The 17,193-nt window shown below is 39.5% G+C and overlaps 1 protein-coding gene across 3 annotated transcripts in view; it reads right to left on the minus strand.

Moving 5' to 3' along the window:
• Positions 1-8,076: 8,076 nt before the first annotated feature.
• LOC148032807 (hydroxyacylglutathione hydrolase 2, mitochondrial-like) overlaps positions 8,077-17,193 on the minus strand; it is a 96,619-nt gene continuing 87,502 nt past the window's right edge. For all 3 annotated transcript variants that reach the window (XM_087683479.1, XM_087683480.1, XM_087683481.1), the window contains 3 exons: positions 9,220-9,294; positions 8,707-8,805; positions 8,077-8,616 (listed from right to left, as the gene is read on the minus strand). In XM_087683479.1, the coding sequence (XP_087539605.1) occupies positions 8,470-8,616; positions 8,707-8,805; positions 9,220-9,294 (321 nt within the window). In that variant the 3' untranslated portion in view covers positions 8,077-8,469. The remainder of the gene's footprint in view (positions 8,617-8,706; positions 8,806-9,219; positions 9,295-17,193) is intronic.

Below are 17,193 nucleotides of genomic sequence, written 5' to 3' on the forward strand. Positions count from 1 at the left end.
CATAATGTAAAGTAGACTTCACATACCTCAATATATGTCTAACTGCATCCAAATGAGGCTTTCTAAGCATATGCATAAACTGACTGACAAGGTCAACAACATAGCTCAAGTCTGGCCTTGTGATAGTCATGTAAATCAAACTCCCTACTATCCTCCTGAACATAGTAGAGTCTTCTATCTCATCCCCAACATCAACACTCAACTTCACATTTTGCTCCAATGGTACTAAAAGAGGCTTACATGCTGTCATACCATACTTCTTAGATAACATATCCAAGCCATACTAACTTTGGGACAACCATATACCATCATCGTATCTGATCACCTCAATACCAAGAAAGTATCTCAGCTCACCCAAATCTTTCATCTCAAACTTCTTCTTCAAGAAGTCCTTAACTTCAGCAATCCCATTGTCACTATCACATGTAATAATCAAGTCATCCACATAGATGACTATGATGACCAAACCTGCATCTCCCTTTCTCACATAAAGTGAGTGATTAGCATCAGGAATACAAAATCTAATATTTTGACAAGATACTCTCCAATCTTGTCAGACCATGCTCTAGGTGCTTGCTTCAGTCCCATAGAGTACCTTCTTTAACCTGCACATATATGTGGGATGCTCTAAATCCTCATAACTTGCTAGCTGCTCCATATAAGCTATTTTCAATGTTGAGTTTGGATTTTTAGATCGTGTTTTTTTTTCTCAAAAATAGTTTGTTATATTGTGATGATTAAGTTTCCTTGGGTGACAATGTTTGACTCACATTTTTCACTCAATTTCAATCCTTTTTCTCTCAATTACGACTCATCCCGAGGGGGTATCTTATAGAACATGTAAGATGCCACATGAATTCAAAAGAAATGGTAATTTATTTAGTAAAATTTACATGATTATATTTACAAAAGGGATTTTTAAATTAAATTTGAAAACAAATTGTAAGTTTAATAAAGTTTATGGCCTTATAGCATGTAAAGAAAGTGTATTTCTAAATACCCTTTGAACACACCTTATATAGATTTTTTTTTATTGGTACACCCCTCGAGGGGCTCACTTGCTTGTTTACTTATTTGGGTACAATGTTCATTCATTGTGTTCCTTCTTAGACTTATCTCTTTAAGTATTTTATTTTTCTTTTACAATTGGTCTTCTTGTCAATTTGTGCATGTGAATGTAGATGCAATGTGCAGAACCAAACTTCTTGTTTTGTCACAATTAGTGTGTCTCAATGCAAGTGTAATTATCCTTATGCTAATAGTGCTCAAACATGATATTCAATTTTATAAACAAAGTGAGAAGTGTGAAATCAAGTTGTTTGGTTAATCACAGTTCTCATTCGCCAAACAACCTAGGAACTTATTCCTTGCAATCCGATACTTATCAAGGGCTACTTTAGGTAAGGTCATGGTCTCCTAGGGTTGGTCGTTTCTTCAATGTGATTTAGAATGCACAAGTATGTAGCTAGCATAGTCACCCTTGAGATGATCTAGTTGGGCAAGGGTCCAAGGACTTAATAGTTACCTTTAGATAGCATATTCACTCAAGCATCACAGGGGACAATTCTAAGTGTGGACTCAACGGCTTCTGATGAATTAGTTAAGGTCACTTCTTAAAGTATGCGACGGATTGTGTCTAAGAGCCTCTAGCAACTTCTCTAGGGAATTGAGAATCAAAGGGATAGGTTTCTTGTTCGCACACTTTGCCAATTTCAAGTTCTTCTAAGTGGAAGGAACATGGATGTGGTGTGTATCCAAGTTTGACTCACATACAGATGTAGCAAGTTAGTAAAAGGGTATCTATGAGTACCTTGGTTAGGGTGGTTATCAATAAGTTGATGTGATTTGAACTTCACTAGGATTGAGCTTCCAGTAAGTATGCGCTTGAGATGCTCTTGAGTTGAATTTAATTTTTCCCACCACTTCTGCGACGATCGATAGAGGATTCCTAGTTTTTGCCTAGATTGGATTTTAATAAACAACAAGGCAGGGTGTGTGTCCCTTGTTGTTTTGTAATTGCACAACCTTTTGCCTAGTGGTATGCCTAAGTGGGAAATTTCCTTTCTAATCAAGATTTAGACAACAAAAAATATCCAACCCACTATGGTATTTGCTTCCAATGCCCAACAAGTTGTCTTGTGTATGATTGTGCAAGGATCCTTATCTCTTGAGACAATTTGCTTGTGGTGCCCAACAAGTTGTCTTATATGATTATGCAAGGATCCTAGTCTCCAGAGGTTGATCAATTGGTTCTAGTGGTATTTTAGGATGCTGGCTCTTGTGGTTGCTTGGTGATGTAACATTAGACTCTTCCTAAGGTTATGAGTGATGCGTTGGAAGTTTCTTAGAGGTTCAATCAAGTGTAGGGCATAACTCGTGCCAAAGTAGCACGCCCAAGGGTGATGATTGGGATGGACCCAAGTCATTAGACTACACCTAGCTTTGTTAGAGGGATTGCAGCCAAGGGAATGACCACTCAAGGTATAATATCTTCAAGGATCTGTTGTAATTAGCTTGTGCACCTCAGGGGATACTATTGTGCTTCTTTTTAGGGTTTTTAAAGGTTGAATTCATTTGATCACAAGGCTCTATGCCTAGTTAGCCCTTCTTGGCCAAGGCATAATGCTTGTATAGATAGGTCCATTTGAGTCTGAGTATGGGTGTTCCACAATTTGAGTAGGAACAAGTTGACTACCTAAGCAAGTGACCAAATGTGAAGCAAGCTATGTTGAGCACTTTTGGCTGAAGGTCAAGTGTACATATGGCCAAGGGTCTTATGACCATTTGAGTTGCATGGGCCAAGGCCCTTCTTGTTTGAGTCTTGAGTGGTTTTCTACGTGGGATTCTCTATGTCCATGTGCGTTTGAGGGCAAGTGAGTATGCTGAGTGTTGGCATATTTAGAGAGCCTTAGCATATGGAGTGTTTGAATGCAAGTTGTATGGGGGGTCCAAGAGGCTTAAGCAAGTTGGTTATATGCCCTACTCAAGCATTTGAGGCTCGTGCAATATTGGCCAAAGGCTAAGGTTGTGGGGTGATCAAGTGTCCACATTTGTGGCCAAGGACTCATCGTGTGATGGTAGGTGTGGTTGTGGATGGCCACGAGTCGAGGTCTTGACCAATCAACAGGCTAAGCATGGGAATAAAAAATATATGAGAGAGAGAGAGAGAGAGAGAGAGAGAGAGAGAGAGAGAGAGAACCACATGAGAAACTAAGTGATTGGAGAGGTTGTGAGAACCTTACATGTTCATTCGTCAAGGGATGGAGTAGAGGATGCCTTTGTTGGAGCTAGTTCACCCTTTCATCTCCTTTGCCTCCCTTTGTGAATGATTGCACAATCACTTCTTCACTCTTCTCTTCTATATTTGTAGTCCAACTTTTCTAATCCACAAAAAGGCAAATTCCACAAAAGCACAAAAGGAGTTCCATCAATAGATGAAAAGCAAATCCTCCAAGACTACAAACTCTCATGTACCCACAATGGATTCACCAAGCTCCTTGCTTTTCCTTTAAAAGTCCCTACTTTTGTCTTTTCTCCCCTTATAGAACAAAGACTTAAAAGTCCTTATTTTTTCGTGACTTTTCAACCTTTGAATTTAGTTTTCTTGTGTTTTTATCATTCTTATGTGGCCAAGGCTACCTATAAATATGACATAAAAATCCATATCCACAAGGAATTAATGTCCTTTGGATTTGCTCATTTTCAACTAATCCATGTGGAATTTTGGATTGTGAGCTTCTATTTCACCACTCGGCATAGAGAGTACATACATTATCGATTGATTTTATTGGTCTAGGCAATGAAACCAAAATATCAAACCTTTCCCAAGCTCGACCTGAGGCTTAAGAAAAGACTTATTGTTTCAAGTGCTTCGATCGATGTGGTTATGGTTGCATCTCACATAACCATTGCACACTTTGACAAATATTATGGTGAACTCACTAATTCACCTTCTTCTTTGTAATCTATTCGTGAAGGCTCCATGACTACTCCATGATTCAAGTGGTGCTCCTCAAGTACACTCTATCTCCATAGCCTCAATTGCTCCAAGCTTGCTTGCGAAGTAGAAGAAGTGGAAGAAAGGAATAGGAAAGGAGCAAAACTTCGCACACCTGTTCCTTACACACACACACACACACACACTCTCTCTCTCTCTCTCTCTCTCTCTCTCTCTCTCTCTCTCTCTCTCTCTCTCTCTCTCTCTCTCTCTCTCTCTCTCTCTCTCTCCACAAGCAAGAAGATAGAAGCAAGAAGTGAGAAGAGAGCTCTTTCAAGTTTATACATCACAGGACTGAGCTTATCCATTCACTTTTTGGCATCTGTACATAGGGTGGATTGGGCACCCTACCTCTCTTTTTGACTCAAAATCGAGCTTCCTTTGATTTATGTATGCTTTGTTGGTTTAATAAAACTTTCCTAGTCTAAAGAGAATTGAAGCTCTACGACTACAATAACTCATGTATGTCATATCCAACTCTCCTAACTCAAAATTTTTTTACAATTTGCATAGGAGCAAGCTCAACTATCTTTTAAAATATAACTATAACATAATGTTCTTTGAAAAATTACAAGTGTGTGAGAAAATAAAAATAGTGAGACTCGAAAAATAATCTTGGTGTGGCTCAAAAATTTAATATGCTCTTACTTCTAATGTTTGCGTTTTTGTTTCTTGATTTCTTGAATTCATGTGTTTTCTTGACTTGATTTTTTGTATGTCTTTCTGAAGAGAGGTTAACGTAGTTCTACAAGCTAAAATTTTCTTTGTATGACATTTATAAGAATTCTGTTTATGTATTTTTCTTGGCCATTTTTTTGAGAATAAAATAATGATGACTTAAAGATGACAGTGGAGGTAGACAAGAAATACTCAACCACCCCATTGATAAAGTGTGTTCCTTTGGTTACCCATAATCTTAATGCAACCAAATTGAGATATGATTTGCCCCATAAGAGCTTGGATGGGTTTTAACATCATTCCTTTTAAGTCTCTCTAGCATTAGCACATTTGATTAGATAGTTAATACCATATATTATACATTTTTCTTATGCTTGAGTGGTGGAGCTAATGAGTTCAAAGAATTCGATCCCCCATTTCTCAAATGGTTGAGAGGAAATCACTAGTGTCAACATAGGTGTTCCTTCCAACCAAAGTTGAGACAGAGATTAGTGACACTTAGAGAAACTTCCTTAGTATATCCTTGGATATAGCACACATGAAGTACTAAAACGTTAGACACATTGGTCAAATCAAAATGTATGACTACATAAATGAATACCCCCCTCTCAGTGGTAAAGGCTACCATGTGCATGTTGTCTAGATGGGCTTGCACTTGAGTACGTCTCCTTGCTGCTTGTTGCATGCATGAGCATATGCTTTGTATAAGAAAGAAAATAGTTCTCACTTTGTTGCACTATTCACTTTTTCATAGCTTATGGGCACTCAGTTTTTATTTTTTTTAAAGTTTCACCAGAATCAAGGATACCCAATTAGTGTGTTTAATTTCTTGAATGAACCCTTATTTGAGAATCTTGTCAAGCTACTCCCTATTTCATGTGCATACATGGGTTTCACTGAATACAACCTCCATTTGGTAGGCTTAGGGTCAAGAGCTATTAATAGGCTTAGGGATATTTGTTTCAAGTCCTTTGAGTCTAATGATAAGAACCATCAAGTTAAAAGTTTCCATTAAAGGAAAAGGATTCACTAGATCACTTGTAAACTCATGCATAGCTAAATACAAGTGTAAATGATAAAAATTAAACCCAACTTCTCAAACACAAAAAGAACTAAGAAATAAAATGAAAAACCTAATTTATAATTGAGGGAAGGTGATAATGTATTTCTATTCATCGCAAAAAACTAATCACTCTAAAAATGTTACAATTTATTAATATGATATTGGGAGCATTCTTAACCAAATCTTGTTCCTTGGAGCCTCAATTTTAGAATGGCCACTAAGATATAAATAGTAATTTTTAGATCCAAGGTTTTGGAAGTGTATTGAGAGGACAAACCTTAAACAAGACTAGATCTTCCATTGATAGGAAAAAGCAATAACTATTGTGGAATTGAGTTGCACAACATCCCCTTCCCTCATGGTCTGAGCACCCCCTTCCAAGCTATGTAAACACCCTCTTATACCCCCCTTTATTGTAATGATGCCATGAGTGGGTGGAGAGGATCCCAATCCTCCAATCTGCTACCCCTCTCCTATTTCCTATTATCTGTTCATCTCTTCCATGCCATCTTGGTAGTGGTGCTTGCAATCTCCACCTTTCTCCTTATCTTATACATCATCTAGCTTATAAGATTTTTTTCCATCCTCACTTAATCCTTCCATCCACTTATACAAGGTGGTGTTATTGCATGGAAGTTCAAGAGCCAAATTGAGCAAAGAAACTCATTTTTTGCTATCTTTAGTACATGGCTATGGACCTCCAAGAGAGCCCATGAGTTCTAATACATTTGAAAGTTGTGATTCACATCATTTTTGAAAGAAAAATTTCCCCTTTCCATTAAAGGAAATGAAGATAATTGACTTCAAAGAGAAGTATTATCGTAAAAGTGTTTCTTTGTGCCTTGATTTGTCACTGTAGTTAACACGTGCTGCTCTAAACTTGCTTTGAAAACAAAATTCTAAACCACCTTTCAATTTAAGGGATGGATTCTAATACCAACATTTGAGAACACAATGCCAAGGGAGTAAAAGAGAGAGAGAGAGAGAGAGAGAGAGAGAGAGAGAGAGAGAGAGAGCAGTTGCACCATCCCCACCTCTCTTGATCCCCCCCCCCCCCCCAAAAAAAGCACAAAAAAGAAAGAAAACAATCTAAATTAAAATTTTTAAATGTCATTGTTAGGGAAAATTCAACCCCCTAATATATAACCACAAAAGCCTTTGCATTTAGGTTGGCCAAAAACTTGCAAAGCTTCGTTTGTTGAATTAAGAATAATACTCTATAAAGGAGAAAAGAATGTACAAAGTCCAAACATGCATGTATGTGTACACACACACACACACACACACACACACACACACACACACACACACACACATATATATATATATATATATATATATATATATATATATATATATATATATATAGAGAGAGAGAGAGAGAGAGAGAGAGAGAGAGAGAAAGAGTCATTGTAACTAGACTTAGAATTCAAACCCAAACATTGATTGGAGATATTGGGTATGTAGAAAGAAGCCTCTTTAGAGACTATAGTGGGACTGTTGGGGAGTGGATATGAAGACATCTATTACAAGACACTTGGGGATGTTCCCTTTATTGGATGCACTACTTGATTGGGGAGGAGGATCTCGATGAGTGGGATCAAAGTGATGCCAATAGTGTCCATTGTATCCTAGATGACATATCATTCTTTCCTCACTAACTTTACAAGAGATCAAAGGACAATTTTAGTCCTAGAAATTCATACATGGTTTCTAACACACAAGACTTTAGAAGTTCATACATGGCTTGGTTGCACCAAAGATTATGTTCCTTGTGTTAGATGCGGGGAGCCAAAGGAGACAAAAAGACCTTATATTTGGGATTGCTCTAGGGCTTGGGAGGTATGGAGGAGAGCCCTTAGGATGGGTTTCATGGCACTATAGAGTTTATGATTATAACATGAGGGATGGTTTTTTGGATCACAAATAGAGGATCAACCTAGGAAAAATTTGATACAACCACTATAGATCTATTGTATATCTACTCTAGAGACACTAGGATTTGGACAAAGACTCGCCATATTCTCTATGAGGGTAGGAGAGGATACAACTTGGAGACTCACAAGATACGCTTTTTTCAAGTCTTGAGATTTTGACACCTTTCACTCTTAGCCTCGTATGGTCTAGCACTATAGACCTTTTGATTGGTTATTCAAATAGGCCTTGTAATAGACTTCCACTTTGCTATAAATGCTTTTGCATTTGGAAATCCCTTACAAGGCTGTTTTGTACACTATAGTTTGCCTTAGGATCCGCCATCTTGAGAGGAGTTGTTGATAAGAGGTTACTTCTCTCTGGAAAAAAGTGGTTTTGATGCTGAAAGTGTGATGCTTCCAAATATAAATTTTGAGATCTAGTCATTGCTTTATGGCTTCTTAAATGGCCATAGTTAAGGTAATGTGACGATGACTCATTCCTTTTAACACTTCCAACTTGGCCCTTGGGGAGACTTTATACAACAAAGTTTTAACAGCAGTTTTTTAGTGCAATGCTATATTTATGGCAGGCTATTAGATTAGATATCCTACTCAGGTAGAGCTACAGACACCCACCAGTCTATCCCTGAGAATTGAACCTGGCTTCTTACGCTGCGCACTCAGATCATAGAGACCTCAAGCGGCTGCACTTCCTTCGAGGCTCGTCGTCTTGCTCCAACCATTCATTCATTTGATTGACGCTCCACATATATCTGCTATCAAGGATCTTGCCTGGGAACGACAGAACAACATGGTCACCACGCATCTTTAGCAGCACGCACTGCCGCGAGTGTTTGCACATCATTCGCTTCACGAGAGACCCCGACATTTTTCCTCAGCTCGGGGCTCGATAAGCGAAGGAAAGGGTTGCATGCTTTTTCCAGTTCCACGCTCGTGGGGATCTGTTCGAGCATGAAGGAGGCCGACTGTCACAAAGTTTTGGGTGTTCCAAATGATAAGATAACACATAAACAGAGTGTCTCTGTACTCACTGTGGGAAGCCCAGCTTGACGAAGTGCTTTGACCTTATTATGATAATTCTTTAGTGCTTCATTGCTTGGCTCCAATGTAAGAGCAAACTCTGCATTCGACTGCAACCAGTTCCAGAACCAGGTTAACATTAAGACTGCATACTTGCTTGCTGTTTCATAAACAAATTTGACAAAATCAAGAAGCATTCTCATCAGTTGCAAAACTCATTCCCCAACTGTGGCTTTTCCTGCAAGGCACAAGTATCATAGGTCCTCACAATCAATAGAACAAGCTAAAACTCATCTGTGAAAGGATGATGCTCCTATTTCTTGCAGAGAAGTGATTCAAATCTACAATGAGATGCGCTCAATTTGAGGCTCGATGTTCAGCTTGAATTGACAAGTTGGTCGACCTCCTTCAATGAACACATTAGATGCAATTCTTCAAAGAAAAAACATGCTTGGTTTTTCCGAGTTTTCACTTCCCTGACACATCTTTGGGACTGTAACCAGAGGTTTAAAAAGAAAACTTACGAGAGTATATTCATGCCCACAATAGATACTTGTCTCGTCTGGCAATGACGTGATCTTCAAGAGGGAATTCCACATCTGTTGTACAACCCAAATTTAACTTTAAAGCAAGGAACATGACCCATGATATATGTAAGATGCTGTTAGCCAAGGCAGCAGACATCGTTAAGTCTTGTTACTTCCACTTATAATTGTGCAACTAAGGAAGACGCACTGTAGCAATTAGCAAATCAACCGATATGTCCAAATAACAGGGCACATTACCCATTATATATGTAAGGTGCTGTGAGCCAAGGTAGCAGAAATCAATAAATTCTCGGTTTTGAGGACTGCATGTGACAATCCCAACAAAGTTCGCAGACAGCCTAAGTGAATCATGCAGGGGGTGGGCCTTTTTTAAAATAAAACTGAAGATAAGGACCCCACTTAATTACATCCATAAATGACCAATGATTGCAGCTTTTTTCAACCCAACCAGATGGAACCTGCTATATATACTTCTTGCTACACATCGAGACATACTGCACAGGGTACACAAAATATGCATAAACCAGCACCCAGATAGAAAGAGAGAAAATTGTAGAAGTAACAAAGGTATCTGGGAGATAATTTAAAATGTTAAGCACTGCTCAAAGAGTTACATAAAAGTCTGCCTTACATGTTTAACAGGGTTGAGGGTACCAAAAAAACGTCAGTGTGGTCAGCATCCAAAAGCCAATAGCATATACTATGGTAGTGACATCTGGACATGCTTAGAATTGTCTGAGGGTTTTCCCTCCTTAAACAGGTTTCTCCCTTTGGGCTTGTACATATCCTATTCTTGCTTCTTTTAGGATTGTATAACCTTTTGTAATTCTTCATAGTCTTCAATAGTAGGTATATGAGCTTTAACTCACTCCTCCATTTCTTGTGTTCTTGCCTTGCACTCTTGTCATTATTTCAACAATTGGTATCAGAGCAGCCATTACAAGCTGTTTCCAAACAATTGCAAATGACATAAAATTGATGCACCCTTCTAGGTACACTTATCTCTTATGGAGGTACACCCTTCTAGGTACCCTTATGGAGGTGTCTTCTTACAAATCAGTTTTTAAAGGCTTATTTCTGAAACAGAATGCACATCCAGGCTTTGCAGGCACATTCCAGGCCTTTTCTACAATCCAGCAAGAGACTGGTATTCATGTTGCTGGATGGTTTGGCTATCTTCAGTGAACAAATCCTGCACCAACTCACATCTAGTCTCCCAACTTCAGCAAATCTTAAAGTTGCTGAGGGAGTTTCCGCTCTACTTAAATCAATGTTTTCTTCTCACAAAATCCCTATATGATCTTTTTGTTGGGTTTGACTCACCTACGCTCACAAAGCAGTGTCGGTGATCCTCGGTAGGACACTGGGGCACTTTTTACTCTCCTTATGATAGGTTCCACCCCCCCCCCCCCCAAACCGCGTTTTGTTCTCCTTTATTTTATGTGCTTATGTTACACAGTTTAGGCACTTATTGGGGTTTACACCTTTCAGGTGTGAACACACATTAACAACCCTAAGGTTTAAGAGTTGTACTTTGTAGTTGCACATTACGCTCTTCGAATATTGCATTGAGAGTTGTGTCTTCACTCTCACACTCTCTTCACTGTCAACGGTGTACTCTCAGCTGACCTTCAATCTGTCCTTTCTCTCACATTTGGTATCAAAGCCAGGTTCAGCTCAGTCTCATCTCGGAGCTCACGACCAGCAGCATTCGATTGCCCAGCTCCAGCTTTAGCCTGGTCAGCTGCTGCCTCTACTTGCAGAACAGCCTCCAGCTGCCTGCGCAACTGTCTAAAGCTCCACCGCCACCAGTAGTGCCTGGTTTGCCTCCTGTTCTACCCTGCCAGCGCCACCAGCACAGTCGTCAGCTGATGCAGCCACCAGTGCTGCCACTGCTCCCTGCACCTGCACTTGTGCCCCAGTCCTGACGCCGCCCTAGAGCTCAGCCAGCCTGCTTGCTCCGCCTGGTCCCCAACGCCGCCACAAGTCCGCTTGTCTCTGCTCCAGCTCCACCCAGTCAGCATCTAAGGTAAAAAGAGAAAATCATTAATTTTTATTCAGATTTGGATTTCAGACGGGCTTTTTCTTAGGCAGACTATTTCTGCTCCTGCACGTGTCTGGGACACATTTATTGCAGAAATTTCTTGAATTTCCGGCCAAGAATTTGGGGTTTTGGTTCATCTTAGACATTGGCAAATGTACATCAGGGTCAATCTGCAATAGACTGAAATTGTGTATTTTTTACAACAAAATTTTGGGGCTTTTGCATTTTTTGTGCTATTGAGTACTATTTGTGCATTGGACAGCATGTATATCTGACAGTTTTGACATATGTGATTAGATTTGTTAATTACAGCATGGTACTTGCTATAATTTCTGGAAATTCTCAGATTTCCAAGTTGGTCCAACTTGAAGTCTTGCTCTTGTGCTCTTTAAACAATGACATTTACCATGGCTAATCAGGGGCAAGGTGATGTATTCACATATGTATCCAAGGAGGATAGATTGGACAGCAACAACTATTCTCTATGGTCTTTCATGATGAAAAGTGTGCTGATTGCGAAGAATCTTTGAGATTATGTCAGTGGTGAAGAAGTTTGCCTTGAAGTTGTGGCTCCTACAACACCTCCAAGAGGACATGGTCAAAGGCCTGCTCCAGCTCAGCCACTTCCCCAGAGATCAGTAGTACAAAAGGCTTGGGACACATGGGATGCTCAAGCATTGTCACTAATTGCATTGGCAGTTCAGTGGTCTATCATCCCACATATACGGTCTACAACTTCTTCACGAGAAGCATGGGTGACACTTGAGTAGATGTTTGTTGGGAAAAATGAGACATGCATCTCTTTCTTGAAGAAAGAGCTTCAAGAATGTGAAGATGGATGAAGGTGATTCTATGCAGGATCATCTTAACAAAATTTAGGACTTGCGAGAGCAACTAATGAATGTAGATGAGTATTATTCGGATACACAGTTAATCTCTACAACTATAAATTTATTGCTGCCCTCTCATTTGGCCTTTCATATGGCCTTAAATCTCACCATGAGAATTCCCTGCAGCCACTTACTTTCCTTCACTTGGTTAGTTTTCTCCTAGAAGAAGAGCAAACAAAGAATAGTGGAGTGGATATAATAGCCTTTGAACACGCTTTATGGCAAGGCAAAAAGGCAAGGTCAATCAGTCTAAAAATGCTCCGTAGGATTCTGGGAGTTTAGGTACTTCACAAAGCAACAAGACATAGGGGGGCATGCAAGCCAAGAAGGGCAAGTGTCACTATTGCAAGAAGCCAAGTCATTACATCACAAAATGTAAGAAGCACATAGCATGGAGAAGGAGTCAAGGATGTCTGTTTTTGATGCACCTTCTACTGCTACTGAGTCCGCATATTTTGTTGTAGACCGTGACTATTGTTTTTATACTTGCAGTTACAACTCTTCTTAGACTGATAGAGCATTTAGCTCTACTGAGAATACTAGCACTTGGTTCTTTGACAATGGTACTTCTAGGCATATTACATCCTGCAGGGATTTGTTTTCCTTTGTTGTTGCAGCTCCTGTTGGCAAGTCTGTGCAGTGTGCCAATAATGCATCTTACCCTGTCAGAGGTATTGGGGACATTCTATTGACAGCCATTGATAGCTCTCCTCTCCATTTACAGGATGCATTATTTGTGCCAGGCATAAAGAAGAATTTGTTGTCCATTTCTTCTTGGGCAAAGTGTGGTATTCAAGTTACATTTGATGATGACAAATGTATGGTCAAAGATAAAGAACTCATGACTTTGGTTTTGACTGGTACACTATGTCATGGACTCTATAAGTTAGATGCTTATTCAGTTGATCAGTTGGTCTATTTAGCATCTACTCTTACTCCTACTATATCACAGGCAAAGTTATGGCATGCTCATATGGGGCATGTCAACTATGGCAGTTTGATGCTAATGTAGCATACACAGATGCTAGATGGTTTACCTCTCTTGGGAAGACCTCCTGAGCATATATGTGAAAGATGCATTTTGAAAAAAATGCATTCATTCTCATTTCCTCATGATGTTGCTTTTAAGACAACTGTCAGATTATAGATTGTGTATTCGAATGTATGTGGATCTATGTAGACAAAGTCATTGGGTGGCTATTATTATTTTGTCACTTTCATTGATGACTTTACACTTTTTTGTTGGGTCTACTCATTGGTGAAAAAGTCAAAGATGTATGATGTATTTTTGGCTTTTGTTACACTTACTGAAAATCAATCTAGCTGCAAGATTAAGACTCTCCATTTGGACCGGGGAGGAATATATGTCTTCCATGCTGAATAATTTTTTGAAGCAAAAAGACATTGTCCATCAGTACACTACTACATATACTCCACAACAGAATGGGTTTGCAGAGAGGAAGAATCAGTCACTCATGGAGATGACCAGATGTATACTGAAAGCAAAGAATTTGCCACATGGTTTTTGGATGGAAGTAGTTATGTGTGCTTGCCATATTTTGAACAAGTGCCCTATCAAGGCATTAAAGAATGTTATGCCTTTTGAGGCTTCGAACAGTCGAAAACCTTATGTTGGCCATTTTCATACTTTTGGATGTTTTGCATATGCTCATATTTCCAAGATACTAAGAAAGTTGGACAAGTTGTTAAATGCATTTTTGTAGGGTACAACAGTGAGAACAAAGGATATAGATTGTACGATCCTGTCTCCAAGAAAGTATTTGTCAGTAGGGATGTTGCTTTTAATGAAAAAACAAAATTATCCCTTGCTAGTTTTAATACATATCTGGTTGACAATGATGTATTTGAAGGACTGCTACTCATTTCTTTTGGTAATACAACTAGAGCTTCAACAAATGAACATAATGTTCAGCCAACTACTCCATTGAGCAATGCAGAAATTCAGCCTATGGCTAATCTGAATATTTAGCAAGATGCTGAATTTGAGATTCAACAAGAGATTGCACACAATCAGGAAGCTAGGTAGATGCCTAGATGGTACTTGCAGACTATGAAAGATAGTCATTTGGATGCTCCTATTGCTGGTCATACTAGAAGACAAGCTTATCTGCATAATCATGTTAATACAATGGAGTTTGTTATGGCAGCACATACACTTGATGATGAGGAGCCCGAATGTTTTGAGGATGCATAACAAAGTGTGCATTGGATAGCTGCCATGCAAGATGAATTTGATTCTATCATAAAGAATCAAACATGGGACTTAATGACATTATCTGTTGGGTCATCGGTACAAAATGGGTCTATAAGCTAAAAAGGAATGCAAATGGATCCATTGACAATTATAAAGCTAGACATGTGGACAAAGGCTACGCATAAAAGAAAGGCATTGACTATGAGGAGACATTTGCTCCTACATCCTGTATGACTACCATTCGGTCTATGGTTGCTTTGGTTGCTCATCATGGTTGGAATGTGCATTAGCTTGATATTAAGATTGCATTTTTACATGGGGAACTTCAAGAAGAAGTCTATGTATAGAAGCCCATTGGTTTTGCAATTGAGGGACCTGAGTACTTGGTATGCAAGCTAAAAAACTTTATATGGTTTAAAGCAAGCTCTCTGAGCTTGATATGCAAAATTTGATGCCTTTTTACTCAACCAAGGGTTCATTAAGAGCTCATTAGAGTCTACTCTTTACGTATATAAAGAGGGGGGATCCTTGCCAGTCATGTCTTTATGTAGATGATCTTCTACTCACAAGGACACATGCTGATCAAATTTCAGCATTCAAACAAAGTTTGCAGTAAACTTTTGAGATGTCAAACTTACAACCATTGCACCACTATTTGGGCATTCAGTTCATTCATGATGCTAAAGACATTGGATTGTCACAGACGAGATATATTTGTAGACTTCTTGAGAGGTTTGGCTTACAAGAGTGCAAGCCGGTTTGCACACCAATGGAGCCTAGACTCAAGCTATCCTTGCATGATGACAGTGATTTGTTTGATATCCATACCTATGCTCCAGCAATTGGATGTCTCATTTATTTATGCAACACAAGGCCAAATATTCAATTTGTGGCTTCAGCCTTGAGCAGATATATGCACAACCCACATATATCTCATAGCAAGATGTGAAGAGTGTTTTTTAATACTTGCAGGGGACTAGAACTCTTGGATTGCTTTATGCCAAGTCCATTGTAACTACATGCTTACAGTGATTCAGACTGGGCTAGTGATTTTGATTCACGTTACTCTACGAGTGGAAATTGTTTCTTTCTCGGCTCATCATCTTGCATCTCTTGGCTTAGCAAGATACAATGCACTATTGCCACATCGTCTTGTGAAGTTAAATACAAGGCAGCTTTCACTACCATAGGAATGTGTATGGCTTAGACATTTGTTGGCTGATCTTGATGTATCTATCACGGAGCCTACTCCTTTGTTTATTGACAATCAAAGTGCCATTGCAGCGGCACAAAACCCAGTGTTTCATGCATGCACAAAACACATAGAGATCCACTGTCACTTTGTTAGAGAGAGCCTAGATGCAGGAGATATCAACCTTGTGTATTGTCCTACTTCTAGTAATGTGGCAGACATCTTCACCAAAGCTCTTCCTCATGACAAATTTGAAGCATTCTGCAATGCTTTAAATTTGATCTCCTTTGGTGGATGATCCTTGTATATTGATCACTCTTCACTCCGGGGGGGTTGTTGGATTTGACTCATGCCTATGCTCACAAAGGAGTGTTCATGATCCTTGGTAGGACACCAAGGCACTTTTTACTCTCCTTATGAGAGGTTCTTTCTCCCAATTTCATTCTTCTTTATTTTATATGCTTATGTAACACAATTTGGGCACTTATCGTGGTTTACACCTTTCGGGTGTGAACACACATTAACAACCCTAAGGTTTAAGGGTTGTACTCTGTACTTGCACATTACACTCTTTGATTATTGCATTGAGAGTTGTGTCTTCACTCTCACACTCTTCGCTGTCAATTGTGTACTCATAGCTGAGCTTCGATCTGTCCTTTCTCTCACACTTTTCTATACGCAGCATCATTTGTCACTCTGTAATACAGGTATGATAGATTAAAAACCCATTCAAGTAGTGGAAGCAAACATATTGCTGCAATTTGGGCATATTTTGTAGTTGTATCTTGAGGAATTTAGTAATGCATTTGAGATATTAATATATCTAGTGAAAGTGATGCATTCAATAACCTTGGGACCAACTTGTGAGAATGCACAGATGATTGGAAGCTGTCTGAGTCAGTGATGTGGAGGTGCATGGCCTGATCAATGATGCTGAACATGGAGAGAAAACAGAGAAAGAGAAAATACAGAAGAATGCTGAGAATGCTTAACACTGAATGCTGAGTACAAGAGGTTGTGCACGTATGACAGCCGGAGAACATCGCAATATGTGTACACCATGAAGTGACAGACTGCGGCCAATGGGGGAGCCTAAATAGGCAAGAAAAAGGGGAAGAAGATGATGCACTTGGCCAGCCCTGTCACATGGCAGGCCAATTGGGCTGCCCCTGCCTTGCCCGCGAACAGACCTGCTGCTTGACTCCTGCCCTGCTTACATTCAAGGCTCTCTGAGGAGATATTCAAGAGCAGAACTTATACTTCACATTGAGGGTAGTACTACGGAAGTCAGTGCACCCCACCCCACCACATATAACAAAAGGCATGAGGGTAACTATATAGACAGGAGCTAGGGCATGTAGTCCAGGTGGCCAACCAAGATAAGGAGGCATGCTTTATATGGAGTCAGATTGAGACAGGGAGATCGAGGGTTCTCTCCCTGGTGGCAAGCTACTTTACACCAGCCACCTCGTCATATGTGACACTGGGAAACTCATCATGTGTGTATCTTCACACAAACATTTGTAGGTTTACGTAATCAGCTCTGTTTCCTTGATACGTGACGTGCATGATTTTGCCATCTCACTATGTCCCATCTAAGTCTTAGCAG

Source organism: Lygodium microphyllum, chromosome 8 (assembly GCF_053477565.2).
Source record: "Lygodium microphyllum isolate KBCC chromosome 8, Lygodium_microphyllum_v1.1.10, whole genome shotgun sequence".
NCBI classification, from domain to species: Eukaryota; Viridiplantae; Streptophyta; class Polypodiopsida; order Schizaeales; family Lygodiaceae; genus Lygodium; species Lygodium microphyllum.